The sequence below is a fragment of the Sphaerodactylus townsendi genome, linkage group LG05, assembly GCF_021028975.2.
Source record: "Sphaerodactylus townsendi isolate TG3544 linkage group LG05, MPM_Stown_v2.3, whole genome shotgun sequence".
NCBI lineage: Eukaryota > Metazoa > Chordata > Lepidosauria > Squamata > Sphaerodactylidae > Sphaerodactylus > Sphaerodactylus townsendi.
In genome coordinates, this window is record NC_059429.1 from 59,466,522 (window position 1) to 59,488,571 (window position 22,050).

At 41.8% G+C, this 22,050-nt stretch overlaps 1 protein-coding gene across 5 annotated transcripts in view; it reads right to left on the reverse strand.

Moving 5' to 3' along the window:
• Positions 1 to 20,718, reverse strand: part of AK4 (adenylate kinase 4) — a 53,473-nt gene extending 32,755 nt beyond the window's left edge. The window contains exons 1-2 of one of the 5 annotated variants that reach the window (XM_048497658.1): positions 20,477 to 20,718; positions 19,559 to 19,709 (exon numbers count right to left, since the gene is read on the reverse strand). In XM_048497658.1, coding sequence (XP_048353615.1) covers positions 19,559 to 19,703 — 145 coding nt within the window. In that variant the 5' untranslated portion in view covers positions 19,704 to 19,709; positions 20,477 to 20,718. Of the gene's footprint in view, positions 1 to 19,558; positions 19,714 to 19,946; positions 20,256 to 20,304; positions 20,399 to 20,476 lie in introns of those variants that run through there. The other 4 variants (XM_048497655.1, XM_048497657.1, XM_048497654.1 and 1 more) reach the window with 4 other exon arrangements.
• Between the last annotated feature and the right edge of the window lie 1,332 nt (positions 20,719 to 22,050).

Below are 22,050 nucleotides of genomic sequence, written 5' to 3' on the forward strand. Positions count from 1 at the left end.
CATCCTGCATGTGAGCTCCCAAAAGCATCTGGTGGGCCACTGCGAGTAGCAGAGTGCTGGACTAGATGGACTCTGGTCTGATCCAGCAGGCTCTTTCTTATGTTCTTAAACTCTGAATAAATATCAAATTAAACCTCACTTCAGTGGTTATCCTTCCAAGTTAAGAGGCCCCTTCTCAGTAAAAGCTCAACTCTGCAATGCCTTGGTATTGTCTGTATGCAAACAAATCAAGCTGCAGTCTAACTATAAGAAACCAACAAGAAAGCTAGACTTAATTCTTTCTAAAGCACATACCTGGAACGATGATTTTTAGCAGTGAACTCAACTAAATATTACAAATTGAACTCTGAAAACTTCAAGCAGATTGTGTATATCAGGATTAGGAAGAAGACAACTTCAAGATAATTAACACTGGATACTGGAGTACCATGAATGGACCCCTAACTGTAAAATCAAAAGAGGGAAGGGGTGAAACCACATTGGAAGAAGAAGAGTTTCAATTTATAAGGAGTCAGAAAGCAACTTACAAACTTCTTTCCTTCCTCTCCCCATAAAAGACATCTTGTGAGGTAGGTGGATCTGAGAGTTCTGTGAGAACTATGACTAGCCCAAGGTCACCCAGCAGGCTTCATGTAGAAGAGTGGAGAAACAAATCCATTGCACCAGATAAGAGTCCACTGCTCATGTGGAGGAGTGGGGAATCAAGCCTGGCTCCCCAGATTAGAGTCCACCTGCTCTTAACCATTACACCACGCAGGTTCAAGGAAGGGTAGTGCCAGCTCCGGTGCCACCATTAAGCAAAGTGGCACAGATACTGGCACTGAGGGACTTGCCTCAATGGTGGGGTACTGCAGTGCAGGAAACAGAAAGTGTTCCACAATGCCATAATTCCTGCACCACAGGAGGCTGTGCCAGCATTCCAGAGGGCGTTCCTGGGGTGGAGTCGACTTTAGTCAGTCCTAAAAAACTTTCTGCCAGGAAACACTCTCTATGACAGAAGCTGACTTAGATCACCAAAAAGTGTGGGGGAAGTCGGTCTTCCCAATGGCATTTTTCAAGCAGCTGGGGTTTTTAAAAAATTTCCCCTTCTTGTGCAGACTGAAACACCCTTGGAGGCATTGCAGGTGCGTTGCCATGGTGCCATTCCCTGCTGCTGCTCTACCATCAGCATCTTTTTGGTTTGGGCTGTAAGAACTTTTACTTCTTTTAAAGAATAGGCTAATGGGGCACCAAAGTAAGTGGGACCATGGAGCAAGATAGGAGTTTAGTTTACCCACTAATAGATTTTTCTAGTTTGATATGCCCCCACAAAACTGCCCCAAAGAACTAAATGGCAAAGGAAAGAGGCTTGCTCTCCTAGTGGTCCCAGTCTAAACTGGTGTAATATGTACCATTTTTTAATGCAAAAAAACTTGTTTGGAAGCTAATTTTTGGGACTGACTATCAAGTTGTTTTCCATATGAGAATTCTTGACTTAACCACATGTTTGATATTATGAGCAACTGCCTTTCTATATCCTTTCTGCATGGTTTCCAGGCACCTCAATCCTAGCACTGTTCCTAAAACAACATAAAGGGAAGGAAGAGATGACAAAGCCATCTAATCTAATTCTCTGTATTTTAACATCTATAATGTATCAAAGCAAGCAACACAAATTAAAGATGAACTCCAAGTAACAAGCAACAGGCTACACTGTTTCAGAGTTGTTTGTAGGACAAAAAAAAAGGAGAAGTTGGAAAGACTCTGTATTTCACCAATCTCCCTGAAGGACAAAATAACTGGCAAGTCATCTGCATTATGTATAACATCTGAAGGCAACATGACCAGATGAACTTACCTGACCACTTAGATTATTAAGATACCCGTGAAAGGAACCAAGGCTTTCTTAGTGGCAGTGGTAAGATTATGAACTTTCCTTTCCTACAAGTAACTTTTGGATCCTTCCTCTTAGTTTCCATGAAAACAACTTTACTTTGGCATGATTTTGGCTTGACATGTCTGGATTTCCAGTCACACAAAACAAATCCTAATTGTGTTTTGTCCAATAAACTCAGCTGTGTTTAACATGTTATCACTTATCTATCTTGCCAGGATTCCACTGCTTTATTGTCCAATTCCAAAGCCTTTATTGGCATTATAAATTACAGAGTTAGTAAAAAGGTGCATTTATCTACTAACTGAGACATTCAAATATTAAAATACATTAAAACAGCGTTGAACATTCACAACATTCATGCACACATAAAATAATTTAGCCATTGCTACTATGTAGGCAATGATATTCTACCTCAAATAGTTCCTCAAAAAAAACTTTTAACATTCTCACATACAAGATCACAGGAACCGTTGAGTAGAAAATTCATAACAGATGGTAGCCTAACATCGTTTGAGCTCTCTATCAATGGACAGATGTATATAGAGCGTAACGACTCGTACATTGGACATTCCAATAGTACATGTTGAACAGTCTCAACAGCGGCCATATTACATTGGCATAACCTGTTCTCATATGGAGTGTTATTATACCTGCCAAGAGTCATAGCGTTAGGCAGAGCGTTAAAACGAGCCAAAGTGTATGGTCTGCGATGTTTGGGGTTGCACAAAATGTACAAATAGTTGGCACAATGGTCTGATCGGACAATTCCCAAGGCCTGTGGAGAGCAGCTTTTCCCCCCCTCCTGCACCATTCCCAGTTTCTCTCTTTCGACTAAAACAGATTTGATTTCATTTTGAATTCTGATGGCAGACATAGTTTGGAACTGGTCAGCTGTTGAGCCCATGTTGTTAAGTTTCTTATCTATGTCAGCCAACCATTTCACAGAAGCAGATTCTGATAAGAGTTGATGTATAAAGCTATTGGGTTTGGGCTCAAAATGAATTTGGGTCCAGTACTTAAATGTTCTTGTCCATGCCATCAATTCCATGCTATTTTGTCCAGTTTCTCTACGTAGGGTGTCATAGGGACACCTTGGTGACCCTAAAATTCTTCGGCGAAAAAAAAGTATGCCTGTACTGACTCAAAAGGTGATTTAATTTGGGTAATCCATATTGGGGCTCCGTATAATAGCTGAGGGATTATCTTTGCATGAAGATTTTCAGTGCAGCGAGGGACAAATTGGTGTCCTTTAGAATAGAAAAATCGAAGAATCACAGCTGCGTTCACCTTTAGCTTTGTTCTCTACTTGTTTGCTGAGGGCGACCCAAGATAGGTAGTAGCTGAATACGAGCCCTAGATACCAAAACTGGCTTACTTGCTCAAGGATATAGTTGTTCACGTTCCAGCTACATTTTCAAAGATCATAACTTTTGCCTTGTCGTAATTGTGCGTCAGCTTATTTACATGACAATAATCTGCACTGCAGTTTAGTAGGCGTTTTAAGCCTACAAAGAACAAGCGTCGTCTGCATAGAGCAGGGTAGATATATGTAGGGAACCTAAACGTGGTGGATGGCCATCGATTTTGGTTAAGGTTGCAGGGAAGTCATGAAGAAATAGACAAAATAGACTGGGTGCCAGTGGGCAACCTTGTTTAACCCCTTTATTAACCTTAATTGATTCTGTTAGCGTGCCATCTCTTGGAGTTCTTATTTGGCAAGTTGTATTCGTGTGGAACGCTTTAATTAGAGCTAAAAGTCTCTGTTCCATGTTTAAGGATTTTAATTTATACCATAACAGTTCCCTATCTGCGAGTCAAAGGCACCCTTCAAATCTAGAAAAGCAGCATAAAGCTTGCCACGATGTTGCTTGCAAGATGTTGGATGAATTAGACAGTGATCTAGAGTGGAATTACCTACGAAACCGATTTGCTCTGGAGTAGCTGGTGTTGGTCTGTCCAGCTCTTTAATTTTTTCAGTAAATAATTAGCATACAATTTGCCTACGATAGATAAAAGGCGGATCCGCATATACATAGAGGGACAATGGGGGTCTCCTTTTTGTAGAGGGAGTACAACGATCGCCTTTAGCCAGTCCTTGGGAATCATTAAAGATTTGTTGATGCATGTAAATAATGAGGCCAGCACTGGAGCCCACCAGTCTGGATCAGTTTTAAACATCTCTGCTACAATGATATCAGGGCCAGCTGCTTTCCCAGACTTTGAAGTTGGTAAATTAATTCAATAACCTCTTGCCTGTTAACTGGGGGGACCCATTCAGGCAAATCCTCGCCTGGAGCTAATGCTTGATCTTTGGTCAATCTCTTGAGTCGGTATAGAGAGTTCCAGAGTAGTGTTTTTTGCCATAATGAAGGAGTGATGTCAGCTGCTATTGGGAGATTTTGACACATGCCCCTATTTGTTAGTTGCCAGAATTGTTTTGTATTATTGGATAGGGTGGCATGTAGTAGTTGCTCCCAGTTGCGCTTTATTGACTCTTGGCGTTTTATTTTAATGAGGTTCGCGTAAAGTCTGTTTGAGACTGAACAATTCAGGAGGTGGGAATTGTAGGCCCTAAATCTGTTGTATATGATCCGGATCTGTTGATTCAAATGATACACTCAGTGTCAAACCAATCTCTGCCTTTGAGATTCCCCTTCCTTCTTGGTTCCCCTAAAAGGGACACCAAATATGTGACAAGATTTCATAGTTTCCTATACTGTTGCTAACATGATCTGCATTAACTACTGAAGCGCCTAAAGACTTGCAGGTGGTATTGCTTAAGCGCTTCCTTGGTTTTATTACATGTTTGGATTGACCATCTTATTGTGGACGTGCTAATTACCTTATGGTTTGAAACTATGGCAGTAGAGGTCTCTGCGAGGGAGAGGATGAGTGGGAGGTGATCGCTGATCATAGAATCCCCTATCCTAAAGGCTTGGAGACTGGCTAACAAGTGTGGAGACACGAGTATATAGTCTATTACGCTGCACCCATGAGAAGAGATAAAAGTGAATTCACCTGAATTTGGAAACTTATTTAATCCACTAATTTGTTGTGTAGAAGGGCCAATTTGGCTAAATGGAGCCCATTTGAGTTGGAATTAAGATCCTTAGATCTCCTTGCATATGGTGTAAAATGTAGCTGAAGGAGTTCTTGATCTATATCTTCTTGGGAGCATAATTGGATGGGATCGTTTCCTACCCTGGCGTTAAAATCCCCCGCCACTACTAACTCTGACTGGGGGTGCTTGGCTTCTAAGTCACCTATAAAATTTGACAGTCTTCTCCAATCACTGTCATTAGCTACTAGCCCATTTCTTGGGGGGAGGTAAACATTCACTAGGATAAAGCTTTTGTTATATATATATATATAAACCTTTAATGGCATAATTAAAACAGCAACAATATACCAGAAAAATGGCGACCTCAGTGTAATGATACAATCTCCAGTACAGTTATAACCGTTTGCTGATGACAGAGCACAAAAAGTTAGCCAGCGCTTCCAATACACTTGCAGAACCACAATCCAACATCGTTACCACAATTGATAGATTAATATTATCAATGGGGGGTTTTAACCACGGGTTTAGATATTTATTCCTGGCTAAACTGTGTAACGGGCAGTGTAATATCACGTGTTGGATTGATGGTTCTGCAGGGACAAAATCTTTCATTAAAAGGCACTTTGTGTATTCTGCCCTGAGTGGTAGCTGAAGGAGAATATTGCACCTGGCAAGGGTCAGGGCTCGTCGCAATTTGGGTTCTAAGACCAAATGGAAATACTTGGCCATGGTATAGGGTTTTAATGGTATACCCAAGTGCAAGGGAGAGCAGCGTTTATTAGCCTGCTGCATCAGGTGACTATACTCGAGATCATACAATCTCTTTTTGATAGTCAGCTTTAGCTCATTGGCATTCATTAAAACCAATGCATCCAAGGATAGACCCATTTCATGGATTTTCGCCTCAACAAAGGACCACCACTTTCGGTTTTGGCTATGAAAGAGAGCCTGGTAAGTAAAGCTTTTGTGACAGTTGTTAAAGCACAAACGTATCAAGCATTGGCAGGGCATGCACCATGCACATGTGGGGAGGAGATGTTGGCCCACCTCCAAACAGAACGCAGCACATGGGAATGAGTGAGGTAAGCCAGCATGACTGAACTCTTTCCCAGCTCATGCTTGTATCCACAGTGGGATTCGATATAGTAATTGCATAATTGATTTTAGCATTAAATGCCTTAATGGCTGCAGGTACAAATTCATGACCTTTGGTGCGAAAATGGCGGCTAATGGCCTTGCAACTAAGTTTGCTTGATTCAATGGCCAATTTCCTTTGGGTAACCCAAGAGGAGTTATAATTAAAGTGGAGACCCAGGTATTTAAAATGTTTGACCTGTTCAAGCTGTTCATTATTTATTGGCCAACTAAATGGTCTCCAAGAACAAGCAAAAACCATTATTTTTGACTTTGCAAAATTAAGCGTCAGGTTATTATGACTACAATATTCAACACAGCGTGCCAGTAAGCGTTTCAAGCCAGCTTTTGTACGGGAGAGTAATATAGCGTCATCAGCATACAAAAGTAAAGGTATGGTCATATGATTCAAAGCAGGGCAGTGCGAGGAATCCTCCATCAAAAAGGAAGCCAGATCACTTAAAAAAAGATTAAATAGGGTTGGGGCCAAAACACACCCCTGTTTGACACCCCTGTTAATTGGTATATAAGGACTAAGTATACCATCAGGAGAGCATTTGACTTGACAGGTAGTGTCATGATGTAAGGCCATTACTAGTGTAAGTAGCCTTCTGTCAATTCCTAGATTAACAAGTTTTCTCCACAGTAGATCTCTGGAGACAGAGTCAAATGCCCCCTTTAAGTCCAAAAAGGCCACAAACAGGGATGATTTGCTTCCGCTGGTGTATTTTGTGACGAGAGTCCTAAGGATCAAACAATGATCTAAAGTAGATTTCCCATGTTGAAATCCTATTTGTTCTGGGCCAATGATTTAAAAGCTTTTGTTATTATACAGTATTCTGATCGCCTGCGCAATTGGTTCACACACATCAAGTTCAGTTGAGGCAATTCCTTGAGATATAAATGTTACTAAGCCTCCTGATGGTCTGCCTCTCTTCTTTAAAGTTGAGGCCTGGAGTGCAAATGATTTGTAACCAGGAATATTGATTGGGGAGGTCATCCATGTCTCCTGTAAAAGAATGATATGAAATTGGGTGAGGTAGTGGGTAAATTCAGAGTTCAATGTCTTATTTGCCCACCCAGCAATGTTCCAGGAGATGATCTCAAGGCCTGTTGGCGGGACATTTGGTGGTAGTAGTCAGTCTGTAGAGTTCAACTTCCCAATTTCTTCATCGATATGGTGTACCACACATCCGTTTCTATTGCTGTTGTTTAAAGATGTTCAAATTCTGGAAGAGAGGTCTGGGAAGTTGTATTTCTATGCTAGCCCCATACAGACTGCAAGTGACCTCTGTGTTTGAGTCCATAGCAACGTCTTTATATGATGGATTATTGGACGCTGCTTGTTGAAGTAAAGGTAAATCTTTATCCTTGTTGAATGCCTCATAAACTTCAGGTTCAGGTAACTCCTTGTCCTTCTTGGATGCCTCAGAACTTTCAATTTCGATGATTGCTTCTGTTATAAGAAGGGATTCCTCGGGGCATAGTTGTACTTGTAGATGGTGGTGGCACCCTTGCCTGCTGTGCAGATTGTAGGAGTCGGACCAACTGAGTTCAAGTAGTTCGTAGGCTTATGATTTGTGGCTGTTACTTTGGATCAGTGAAGGATATAAAGCCTCCATGGGTTTTGGGTCCACTTCCCATTCATACACCATCTTTTTTAACCGGGCCTTTGACAATTGTTGTTGCTTTTTTTGGATTTGGAGTTTCACGCAAAGGAGCTTCACGAGCTAATGTTGCTGGAGTTAATGTTGTTAAAACTGGGGTGTCAATTGTCAGTTAGTTCTCATCAAAATCAGGCCACCCCTGTCCTGTAATGTCTTCTTTGGTCCTTCTTCTCTTTGTTGTCTATTTGATATCCCTGTGGTGGTAAGTCGATTTTCTCCCATTCGCTCCTCTGTTCCTGATTGGGATAGTGAGCTGTTGATCAGAGAGAGTTGTGATACCAATTGATTCCAGTCTTTCACTAAACCTTGAATTGGGAGACTAAGCATTGGTAATTGTATTCTTAGGTTCCCTTCCAATCAGCTTATTCATCACTGAGTCTTTAAACATTCTTACCACCAGGATATCATATTTTTTCTGCAACTGCTCTTTTAATTTGGAGCAGTCTCTTAGGAGTCTTGCTTTGCGTAAAGGTAAGAGCAAGCCTTCTGTAATGACCCATTTTTGGGAGTGACTCAAATTTAGAAAGATGTAAGCCTCCAGGTTTACACTGCAACAGAGAGCTTAGTGACTGCCTGATTGAATAATGACTGTCCCAACGGTTTGCATTCAGACTGGAGTCACCAATATGCAAGGTTATTTGCTCGCTTTGCAGTACTAAGGACTGTGAGTTGTGCCAAAAGGGCAGCTTGGTTTCTGGTCCTTAAAATAGGTGTTGAGTTTTCCTCCTATTGACAGAAGTTGCATACTAAATTGTTCCATTGTTTGACTGAGTTTGTCCAAGAACTCCAATTTAGCTCCTATCTTGTTAAAGTTATCTAAAAAAGGAGTTCCAGGGTTTTGGAAATTAAAATAGCTTGACCGGAGATAAGATCAGACAGTAAAGAGTCTTGCTTGGTAGTGTTTAACTCCACTCCATGGAGCGGGGGAGCGAATGACTCATTTAAACAGTTGTCTTCTCTATGCTGTTGCGCTTCCTCTAGAACAGCAAACCTATTTCCATGGTCCGTTTCAAGTATAGGTCTTTCTTGCAAATAGTTGGCTATTTTGCTTTGTTTTTTCTTACTCTGCCCAACTGAGTTGGGGGAAGAAAGCCGGCGTTTCCTATTCCCCATGCCGTTTCCAAGCTCTACTGTTGCAGCAGTGATTTACAACGGTGATTTACAACTGAGAGCAACTCATTAGCCGCTAACACAGCGTATTCAAAGCCCCTTTCAGCTTGCAGGTATTCAGAGCTTTTGCAGAGTGGTTACAACAGAATAGTTACAACAGTTACAGCAGCTTAAATTTTCTTAATGGCTTAGTGGAAGGGCTAATAAAGATAAGTTGTTAAAGAAAAACTTGCGGAGGAGCTGGAAGCGTGCATCCACTTCGCCTGCCGGAACCGGAACCCGCTTTATTGTCTTGGTTTATTATGGTTTGAAAAAGAATCTTAAGCTGGTTTTCTTGTTACTGTAAGTCACTTTGCATGCTGTGTGACCAAAGTGAAAGATGTATTTATTTATCATTTTAGTGATATTTACATACTTCTAGATAAGATTGGGTCATTTATACCACATTATAACAATGTATGAATCATTCTTGCACTCCCAAATGGCAATATTCTGTACTCACGATAATAATTATCTGGCAATCCAAAAATACTACTGAAAAAGCAAATGCTGACCCCTGCACGCATCGATCATTGCTTGTGCCCAGGTGATATCTGCAGACAAGCAAGCTGAAGCAGCTGCCATTGCGAACCAGTATGATGTAGTAGTTAAGAGCAGGTGAACTCTAATCTGGAGAACTGGGTTTAATTCCCTACTCCTCCACATGAGTGGAGGACTCTAATCTGGTGAACTGGATTTGTTTCCCCACTTCTACACATGAAGTCTGCTGGGTGCAGTGGTGGGATTCAGCAGGTTTGCACCATTTCATCAGAGCCAGTTGTTAAAATGGTGCTTGTAAACAACCAGTTGTTAAATTATTTGAATCCCACCACTGGAACCAGTTGTTAAATTATTTGAATCCCACCACTGACTGGGTGACTTCGGGCTAGTCACAGTTTCCTTTCAATTGTGTCAGCCTCACCTATCTCACAGGGTATCTGTTGTGGGGAGAAAAATGGAAACAGTCTGTAAGTCATTTTGAAACTCCTTACATTTGTGAAAAGCCGGGTATAAATCCAAACTCTTCTTCACTGGTAATAGAACAAAGGTTCCTCTGAAGGAGGTTGACTTTGGACTTTAAAAACTAAACAGTTTAACTGCCTATTGGATGCCAGGAAGCAGAAATATAACACTTCCCAAAATATGGAACTTACGGTCAAAAAATAGATTTCCTGGCCTTTGTCAACAACTCTAGAAAGTTGGAGAAAAATTTAAATACATGCAAAGCTTGCTTTGTTACAAAGCCTAAACTTACTTTACTGCTTTAAACAACATATTGCCCCGTTAGGCCCCTCCACTCCTTGGAGGAGGACCTATTGGTGATCCCTGGCCCAAAAGCAATCAGGCTGGCCTCAAGGGCTAGGGCCTTTACGGTCCTGCCCCCCACCTGGTAGAACAGGCGCCCAAGGGAAATCAGGGCCCTGCAGGATTTGCAGTGTTTTTGCAGGGCCTGTAAGACGGACCTGTTCCACCAGGCATTTGGCCAACCTGGTTAACTCTATCTGCTACCATTCCACCTGGCCTTCCATGGGCACAAGGGTGGGGAGGGAAGGGGGAGTCTGACACCATCTGATATTTATATGGTTCCTGATTTAATACTGGGGTATTGTGTTGGTTTTATACTATGTTTTAAAGCTATGTTTTTATTGTTGTTGTTTAGTTAATTAATAAACGTTAAATGTGTCAGTTACCATATAAAATTGTATAATAGAACATTTAAGAAAAGTACATGTATATATGCCTTAATTTTCTACCAACAAAATTGCAAATGAAAATAATACTAAAGAGAAAAACAGCTTGTTCTGGGACTTTACATCTCTAGTCGATTATGCACAATGTGTTTGCTACATGGTGGGGGGTGAATGCCTGTCACAGCAAGATTTCTTGTATGGACATATTTCTTCAAGCCCCACTTTCACTTTTCATTCTCCCCAAACTAGCAAGACCACTTCTAGCACAAATTTAATTTTGCTTTGCTGCCAAAGCAGGAGAGATTTGCCACTGGGCGCAACTTTGTCCTGCATCTCCCCTTCTGTTCACCCACAGCCACCCCTGACACTCCCTTGCACTACTTTGCACATCTTTCCCCACACCCTTCCTTCCATGTTGCTGGCTCCTCCTGCTTCTCAAATACCTGTCAATATATCAACATTATTGTATTATAATAACATCTGGTGCACACACCAGGCACACAGTTAACCTGCCGGCTGCTGCTTCCTTCTTTCCCCTCCTCTCACCTCCTGCAGTAGGGAAAAGCTCCAGAGCCTGGGAGCTGGGGCTCCAGTGACGCTTTCCCATCTTTGTGCTCAGATTACAGTCAATTTGCCTGGATCCCCCCATCCTGCCAAACATATCTTAATTCTCTTCCAGGATGCCATCCCCGCCTTTCACCTCCCCCTTCCATCAACCCTTCCAGGAGAGACGATCCACTCTCCAGGGGCCGGCAGGATGAACAGCGCTCTGCAGAGTGGTATAGAAGCCCAGGGGAAGGGAAGCCATCCAGAGCACCACCCTCCCATCAGGGCTTTTGCAAGCCTTTATTTTAAAACAAGTCACAGTATGTCGGGGAGGGAGGGGAGAGAATATCAGCTGTAGTAGCAGCTCTGTGCCTTTAAGGCTGTTGATGGGTAGAGTTTAGAGAACCAGAAAAGGAGAGGCCAATAGACAAACTGCGACAAACTGTGATGCAGGCTATGGGCTGCCCCCTCATGTGTAAATGGAAAAACACAAGGAGAACCCTCTGCAGGCCCAGTGCACAGAGTAATGGGCCTATGTGAAAGTATCTTCAAGGCCGAATTAACCACCAATAAACATATTCCCTACTCTAAAGATTGTAGATTAGCATCATGTAAGCCATGTTAACAATATGCAGAACAACTGTTATAACAACGTTTGTCAATACACGCGCACAGTGTTATCTTGGAAATGCTTCAGTACTGCTGGAGTATGAAGTCAATATGATGCAGGCAAGAAGGTATAAAAGAAGGCTAATTATTGAAAGATGGTAGAGAGCAGTCATGTCTTGGCTTGCAAAAGGCTAAGACTGAACATGCCTTTAACCTTCACATGTGAATTTTGCTAGCAAACTTCAAAGTATCCCATTATCCATCACAGAAGTAGAGGAAAGAGAGAAAAATTACAGCATCAGATTTCAATCATTCACTGCAATCTCAGCAGTTAAACAACATTACATTTTTCTAAAGTAAGACTTAACTTAAAGTAAGACTTAACAAATCTTAACAGCAAGATTTGGTTGACATTCAGATGCATTCACTTTCAATTCTGCATCATCCACCATGAATTTTCAAAATTAAAAAACACTCTCCATTCATCAGTATGTCAAAACATTTCCTTTTCCCTTCTCAGAGATGCCATCATCTAGGCAGCACTTCATTTTTCTGTAACCTCTTATTTAATGATGGAATTATGAAGGTGTTGGCTTCCAGAAGTGAATCAGCAATTAGTTCTTTAAATGTGAAAAAACATTTCAAATAAACTTTTTTTAAAGGTTAACCTATTGATTAAGATTGTATAGAAAGTTATATTCCATTTGAAAGCTTGTTTTTCATAAGTGAGGAAGACAAAACCTGTCCTCATTATTTATTTGCTGCAGCAAATGTTGCTTATCAAGCAGAGAGGGATTTTTCCCATTGTTCAGTATCATTTGTTTCAAACTCAGAAACCAGCCAGGAACAGAAAACCAGGAACACTATTTCTGTTAAATAAAAATGGCAGTTGGAACAGGGAAGATGAAACTGGCAGCCTTTTACTATTTTGATAACTTACCAGTTAAGAGTTAAAAACATCTGAATTTTTTTTTAAAGCAACCTTGGGAACTCAAGATACTGCTGCATATTTGAGCCAATGATAAATAGGACTAATTTTAATAAAATTATAAGCCATTTTCTATACACTGAATGTCTAGTTAAGATTTCTAAACCACTGCAACTTGACACAGGCAATAACTGAAGTTGGCCATTTAATAAATTACGTATTGTTTTCTAAAAGGAAAATAAAATTATTTAATTATATTAAATAGTCCTTTTTCAGCCTATTCCACATGGCAGTGCTTTCTCATGGAAGCCCCAATGGTAGTCACTGCATTTGTAACATAGCATCAATAGGGCTTCAAGACAGGAGCTTTCCCTCCCCAAGCGCCCACAGCAGCCACATATGCATACCCCAAAACTATGAGGGGGTTTTGTCCTAGGTTCTTTTTAAAACTGGTAATGGTGAAGAGTAGTAAGCTGCAGAGTTGCAGTCAAAGCTCTGATCACAAATTGAGTTTGATCATGATGGAAGTCAGCTTCAGGTAGCTCGATCAAGGTTGACTCAGTCTTCCATTCTTTCAAGGTTGGTAAATAAATACCTAGCTTGCTGGGAGTAAAGTGTAGATGGACTGAGGAAGGAAATGGCAAGCCACCTTGTAAACATAGTCAGTCAGTAACTATCATGATGTGACGTCACCCCATAGGTCAGCCATGGCCTGGTGCTATACCTTTATAATGGACATATTATATTAAAATGACAGCAAATTGAAAACAATTCAAAAAAGACTTCTGGTGGCATTCGGGGGCCGGGAGATGATTGTCTCAGGGAAAATGGCTGCTGGGAGAGCAGGACCAGAATTTCCTGCCTACATAGCAGTATCCAGCTTTTCATCCATCTTCCCTAAAATATTGCAGCAAAGTAGGATTGAGAAAGTCTGCAGAAAAGATGAAGAAAACTAAGGTGATGCAAGGAATCAGCAGAGAAAAACGCCCAATATAACCAAACACAGGGCAAAATCATCTATGTGAAAATAGCCATTCATGGTGCAAAGACTCTATTTAGTTGTAAATTAACATGTTTTAGTGATCAGATTAGCATTCCGCTTACATAAAGTACTATTAATAAGAAGTATGATTAGTAAGAAGCATGATTCCTTTTCCTTTGGGATTTAAATCAGTGACTTTGACTGATTTAAATCAAATCTACTCCGCATTTTCTTTATATTTAATTTTTTCTCCTCACCCTATTTTTGGAACAGTACTGTAATTCATACATAAGATGACAGGACACAGTCACCATACCAAAAAAAAGTATGACTGCAAGGTTTACAGTAAAAGGCAGTAAAAGATCATTAACATTTATTCAGTGCAATGAATTCTAACCCATAGAAACTTTGCTGGCTGAAATCCTTTGTATAGTGATATCCACAGAGCTCCATTTAAATCAATGAGATCTACCAGGTAACAGAATGGTTGTAACTATATTCAGAGAGGTTACTGTTAAACCTTGCAATTCTAAACCCATTTACTTTAAAAACATTCTGCTGAAATCAATGTCACCATGTCTTTGGTCTTGGTCTAAAATATCAAAAATCACAAGGGGCACAAGTCTACCCCTACCTCTTGAACAACACTGTTTTTATTAAAATCTGCAGGAAAACAAATACTTGGCTATTTTTTCTAAAATTGCAGCATTTTCTTAACTTGCTAACAAACACCCATTGCCTCATCTACAGCATATGAATTTACAAAGCTGCTTCATGACGAATCTACATGGCTCAGTACTATTCAGTGTAACTGGCAGAAGATGTCCATGGACTCCAGTAGAAAAAGAACTTCTCCAGTACCAGCTTCTTGTGAGCTATTTAAAATTAGAAATGCCAGGGGTTACCTTTTGCATGTAAAAACATGTACTGAGCCATAGTCCAGTCCCAAAGCCTTGGCTGTACCCACACAAGCTATTTACATATTGACTAAATTCAGGACAAGCTACCGCTATCAGGTATGAATACAACTTGTTATCACGTTCCTTCTTTTATCCCACCACCTTCCTTCTCATTACATGTACAAGCTTGACTGAATCCTGCCATTTGGACCAAGCTTCAGTTTGCTATGACACCCAAATATAACTGCTCTGGTAAAGCAGAATTTGTTTTAACCCATAAGCCACAAATATAATCTAGTCCAAACCCAAATCATAGGGAGTAAAGAAATTCCAGTTAGCAAAGGCTCCTGTGTTTCAATCTCACAGCACAGCAGAATTCCCCAGCCTTGGAAAACTTATACCGGTACCAGCCTGATAGCCAGTTGTATTCACACCAGATCACAGTTGAATTAAACCTTGGTTGTACATAGTTCAATACTTTTATTATTTTATGATACTCATCTCTCCCCTTATAGGAGCAGAAAGTCACTTACAATATTATCCTCTTCTCCATTTTATACTTACAACAACAGTACAAGCTGCAAGTGTTGCCTAAAGTCACCCATAGCAGAAAGGGATTAGAACCTGGGTCTCCTAGAACCTACTCTAACGTCTGTGCCACACTGCCTATCTTCTCTTGATGCTACAGATTAGGACAAAGACCATGTGTTCGATTTAACTTTCCTGTACACTTTAATTAGATGTTGGAACCCACAAGCCATCTTTCCCCACTATTTCCTCTTTTCCTTTTCTGAAAATCATCATAGCTTCTCCCCTTTTCCTGCTTCCTTCTCCCCTTCTCACTTCAGTTAACCTACATTTGCCTTCAGGTTACCTTCTTCCCCCACCATATCCAGAAGTCTCTGCCTTGGAAAACTGTGGGCCAGTTATGTAGTGCTGGCCACGGGGTGGCCTTACTTGCATGGTTGGGAACCCTCAAGGACTTAAGTATGAGCACCTCACTTCCCCCCCCAGGCGCCACTTGCCTGAAGCACATGGAGGGTGCATTTGGCCACCTGCCCTCCCTCTACCAGGAAGGTGGTCTGAGTATGGTCTTGGGTGGCAGGCAAGCTAGTGAGGCTGAAGTTCCTTGAGTTGGGTACCAAGCAGTGGGAGATTGGATTTTGGTGGTCCAACCAAGTGGCAGTGGCAGTGGCAGGAAGAGCTGAAGAGGCAAAGGCATACACATGCTTGTGGCATCCAACATCTAAGGAGAACCCTGGGGCAGCAGCATGCTCTGTCCTACCATCTTGGACTGTGGCAGGATGAGGAGCCACCTGCTCCAGGGAGCTGGGAGGTAAGCAGTGGCACCCCCACCTCAGCTCTTTCAGGTGCAGGGGCATTCCAGCCCGCCCTCCACAGTAGGTAAGGGGAGTGGTGGATATGGAGCCTTCCCTGGATTCTGGTGCCACTGATCACCTGTTCTTTACTAAAGTCGAGCTTCTATCACCTGAGAAGATGGGGGGTGAGAAGGCAAGCAGACCTGCCCCTGGACTCTGGGGCACTCTCCTGGGGTAGGCAAGGGCTGCAGCCACCATACCAGTGATGTTGGGGAGAGACAATTTAACTGCTTGCCCTGGGCACTAGTTACTGTAGATAAGCCCCTGCCTGGAATGCTGTGGTTGACAAGTAACGATCACTGAGGGAATCCATTTGTTAAAGCTACAGGCATTCCTTTTACCATACAGGTTAAAAAATTTTTTTTTAATATCTGATTCTTGAACAAATTTGGGGCATTGTTCAAGTTTGTAGAAAGATCTGTCTTACCCATTCAGAGCTCCAATCACCAGATTTAAGTATTCTCAATTTGGCTGACTCATGAGGGTATCCCAATCCCACCTCCCCTGCCCACCTTGGCCAAGCATGGGCAGCTCCACCCCACACAAACTTTTAGCCCGCCCACCCACCCCGCATGCGCCCAGAGCCTTTCCTGATATCCTCCTCTACAGTGGATTGATTAACAGATATTGACTATCCTACGGTAAGTTTCATGCCAAACTATGGATTTGAATCCAAGATCCCATCAGACACTCTAAACTGGCTCCTAACTCATCAAATAGCATCAACAAATGATCACTGAATAATTAAGAATTAACTTTATCAGTGCAGTCTTGCAATGTATTTATGTATAACTGAAGCATTTTCATCATGCTTTTCTCTTAGCTCATGTGAAACAGTTGCTAAAAACACAGATCTGACTAAATGCACTTACAAGAGCCCAGGGCCCAGACATACTAGCGTTCACTGCAGTGTAGTAAAGTTCATTACAAAGAACATCTTCAGAAATACATCCCTGTCACACACAGGTTGCTGTCAAAAATGTTACTGTAGCTATCTTTCACTTTCTAAAAAATTCCAACATTCCTTTAATCTGCAAAATGCTCTGAGGAACAACTCTCCATGCCCTGAATGAACTTAGTGAAATACACTGTGTACACAGTTTGCTTTATGACTAATATTAGAGAATGATCGGCTGAATTATATTCTCAAAATCAAAGGAAGAAATTAAAACCATATAATCACAGGTTTGAAGGCAGAGTTAAAGTAACCACTGGATGGCCTCATCAGTCTCTTGTATCAGTGGGAAAAGACTGTGGTATGTAGCAATCAATTCACATCTTTGCCGTAACTCTGCTACTGTAGCATCGGCACGAAACTCAGAAACAACTTGGGAACTCCAGCTGCATCAATGCAGAATCCTGGAGTATTCCTACGAAGTTAATGTGACTGTTCTATGGCACGCTGTCTGTAGATGCCAGATCCAGAATATGCATAACAGCAGATGCCACATTTCTAAACCCCACACAGGCAAAGGCCACAGCAATGCAACCTTTGGCAGAAAGGGCTACAGGTCAGTGGTGGGATCCAAAAATTTTAATAACAGGTTCTGATGGGATTCAAACAGTGGTGCCGCTGCACACACGCACCTCCAGTCCCTATTGGGCAGGGAGGTTGCTTTAGTAACCCCTTCTCGGCACTCAGAAAAAAATAGTAACCACTTCTATAGAAGTGGTGAGAACTGGTTGGATCCCACCTCTGCTACAGGTCCACGATCAACATGCATATGCATGCAAACAGCAATTTTTAAAAACAAAAACCTGGAAAAGTCATGCCCTAGATCAGGGGTCCCCAAACTACAGCCCGGGGGCCAAATGTGGCCCCCTGAAGGCATTTATCCGGCCCGCCAGGCATGGTGGCGATGGCTCCATTCATGTGCAGTGGGGGCTCGAGGGAGAGGAGGAACCGGCCCCAACGGCTGTTGATTACAGTTACATGATGGCACCCCCAAATCTCAATGAATTTTCTGACCCAGAGTTGGAAACCTTACATGTGGCAATGCCTGCTCCGCCCTTCCCTCTCAGCTACTCCATGTGTTGCTCTCAGGCTTTCTGTTCCGCCTCACTCCCATTGGCATCAGCCAGGCTGGCGAATCGTTCGCTGGCTGCTAGGTAGGAAAGAACCCAGGAAGATACCTGATCCTGGGTTAGATGGAATGTTTCATTGGGAAAGTTCTGCTTTTTTTTTTTTTTACAGGGGAAGGTATTCCACAGCCTCCCCAACAACATTTGGAGCCCACCCTGTACTTGACATACTTTGGTCACTGTTCTAAAAATAGACCATGAAAGAAGGCTGAAAGGTGAAATCAAACATTTTACAATCTATCAGTTTATCAATGGCTATCAGTTTATCAATGGCTTAATGTTTATACAAACCCTAAAGGACTATGGCCCCTAATAGCCCAAGACTCTTTCCAACCTAGATGGATGTGTGAAGTTAGGGAAGGCCTGCACAAGAGAGGCATATCACCCAGTGCTCTCTTGACACAAGACTTGTCCTCAGCTAAGACTACAGTCAAGCTGAGAGTTCAAGATATGGCTCGTCAACAAGATATAACAGCATTCCCCAAATTTAATCTCAAACCATCCATTAAATACACTTTGGGCCCTTCCCCCTATCTATATAACTTGGACAGCCAGTCACTTAGGAGGGCTTTCACACTCACCAGATGTGATGCTCTTCCCTCAGCAGTGCTTGAGGGCAGATATAAAAAAATCCCATACATCGACAGGCTTTGTCCATGTGATATGGGGGAAATAGAGACCTTGACGCATATTTTTTTACGATGCCCCACTCACAAAGAAATGAGGGCAAAACTGTTTGACTCTCTTCCAACATCAATTTTTCTTGGCCCTGAGGATTGTGCCATGGAAAGACTATTAGAAGATGCCAATCCGAATATAACAAGAGAGGTGGCAAAATTTAGCGCTTATGTGGTTAAAAGGCGTGGACAAGTAGGGCAATTAAAATAGGAACGTTGGATTAATGATTTTATCTTTTATTCAAATTTTATTCCAGTTTTTAACTTGAACTTATTTTATGGTTTGGACAAACAGTCTTTGGAAACTGGTTACCCCAATTTTATCTTGTATCTGGTCTGGACCCGCTCAACTTTTAGATGACATGGCTGGAAGTCCAGCCTTTTAGTCAGTCCTTATAGGCGTCCTTTTTAGTAATATTGTATGAGCCTTTTATATTTAATTTTTTATCTCTGCTCCAATCATTATATTTTTACTTACTGTATCGCAATTTAGGTGTAACGGGACTCCAAACATAAGTCACTGAAATTTTTTAATATATATATATTACTTAATTCCCGCGAACATCCTCTCTGTCAGCAATACAGAATATGTATTATCTCTGACCTGTGCTTTATTGTTGCTGAATTGTGTATTTTTATTTTGTTGTTCTGGTCGTTGACCGTAAATAAATGATTTGGATTTGGAACATTTTACAATCATTTGTGCATAGGAATTTGTTCATAGTTTTTTTTAGTCCGGCCCTCCAACAGTCTGAGGGACAGTGAACTGGCCCCCTGTTTAAAAAGTTTGGGGACCCCTGCCCTAGATACATGTTTGCATGCCAGACCACACGCCCCAGATAGGGGAGGGGGAGACAGCGTTTTTCTCACCCACTTACCAGTGTTTGCCTTGATATTCTCCCTTAAGAACTGCCCGCTGGAAAGATGCTGGAGGCCAAAGCTCTTGGCGATCCTCTCGCACACCGTCCCTTTGCCAGAGCCGGGGGGTCCCAAGACAACCGCTCGCAAAAGCCTGGCGGCCATTGAGATCTATCTGGAAAAAGATACAACGTTCAAGCTGCAACCCACAACAGCCACCGAAACGCACAAGAGCTATCGTAAAGTAAAAGAGATTTCCCCACTATTCTAAAGCTGGGTCAGAGCGTTCCATAGAGAATCAAGACAAATACACCGTCTTACAATCCGCCCCGAACCCACAAATTCCGCTGTGCTTCTTACTCCAAGCCACAGTTATTCACTAAAAGTTTATCCCTTCCCACCCCTTACCTCTGGATAGCAAGAAGGAATTCTCATCCCAACCTAGGGGTGGGGATCGTGGGGAGGAGCAGGAACAGCGAGAGACGGTTTATCACGCCTGAAGTTTTCCTGTCAGGCTGGGTAAGGAATGAAGTTGCAAAGCAGCAGAGGAGATGCAGACGTGCAAAGTTGAAACGGGAAATGGCATGCACTGCACCCACCCCTCCCTGACTTGTTGCACGTGGGCAAGCCTCTCCAAATGCCGCCGAGAATAGAATTTGACAGAGCTCCAGCACAAAAAAAGACTTCATCTAGGCTTGGTAGAACAGAATGCTTAAACCCGCCGTCCGTCAAAACACTGGAATACTAAATTATTCAGAACACTGACCAGGTTAGTCCAGAAATCTCCTAGGAGACTCTGCATTGTTAAGGGGTGGCTGGCTGGGTGTGCAGAGAAATGCTTCCCGTTCTTTTCCCTGACTCTCAACTGTTCACAAGAGCACACGCCCTGCTTTATACAACTATCCTGTTAGCGAATGAGGGAAAGGCAGTCAACTCACCCCTTCTTTCGAGCGTTACAAAAAGGGGAGAAATCCCCAAAAAAATAAGCCTGCAAAATGGCGTTTTAAAATATTCTTCACATGTTATCTTATCGACCCCAATCAAAAATAACAGATAGTAATGCTTCTCTCTTGCTAGCCCATGGGCACGCCTGCGCCTTTAAGAGAAGAGACCCAGTCTCTGCAAACGCAAATTGCTCTTCCCAATTACTCAGCCCGTTCGCACGCAGGAATAACCTCAGTCCATCATCAGGGAAAAGAAATACTAGTGGTAGAGAACAGGCCATCGAACCTCGCCCCCTATGGAGCAAAGAATGTTAGGAATTGTAGTCCTGATTTTTGATTTTTCAAAAGCCTTTTTGCCTCCACAGCCGCACAAATAGACTACATATCCCATCAGCCATTAAATATAGACACTATCCCGCCCTTCTCCACCCACCTTCTCATAGGACGGAAAAAACAGAGTGGAATATAGGTGTAACTGGGCAAAGTGTGATATTTAAATTAAAATGGGGGTTAAGGCGCAAGCATTATTTCATATTACGTTTAATCAAAAGCAAGCAGCTTAGAGGAGGACAGAGGTTATCTTTACGGTTTTAACAAAAATGATTTTAACAATTAAACTATTTTTGCTAATAAACATGGGTTTTTAAATCACAGCACCATGATGGAAGTTGTGGGTAGTGGTTCCACCTACCGGCAACTAAGTAAAAGCAGAGTAAAGGGCAAAGATTTGTAGTCATGCTATTCGGAAGCAAGTCCGGTTTATTTAAATGGCAATTTGCTTTTAAGTATCCTGTAGCCTATACAGAATATGAATCTCTAAGGAATAGTATTGGGCCCTGCCTGAAGTACAATGTCTTGTCCCTTCAACTGAATCTTTTCATAGTAGAGAGATAAATAATGGCCTGGTAAATGCCAGGCAATTACGGTTCAAGGAGAAAAAACTTCTTTCCTCCAGATAAATTAGCAACCCTGCTTAAGGAAACTCCCACCAAATCCATAGCGAAGGACTGTAGAAGAACTTATAATCAACAGCTACAAGTTCAGTTCCAGTTGGAAGTGGGCTGGAGTTCAGGAAATTTTCTATTGGAATAAAATCTTGTTAGGAAGGAAGGTGACATAAGTATCCTATTTACTTTTGCACCAACAGTTCTGGGGACCTTCTGCCCATAAATATGTCACCCAGATTCTTAAAACAATATATCTTGTATACCTTGGTATGCATTTTGTTTTTGTACTTGTATTGAACTGATAATAATGTTTTTTTTCCTTATTTAATAGAAATTCAATATTCTCTAGATATTTCAGCATACTTTGGATGAAAACACAGGCGCTATCTGCTATTTCAACCTTCAAAGGCAGTTGAACTCCTCTATATCAATGTCTAGTGGTACTGTTCAAAAAAAGTTCAAACATCCCTAACTAAACTTCATTAGGTACTTAAAGCACCAAACTGAGAAGTACTTGAACTCATCTATTAACATCACTTCTGCAGGGCCTTTACCAACAATTTAGTAGGTGCATACATACCATACAGACACATCAGTCTTTTGGCCATGCACATTAAAAAT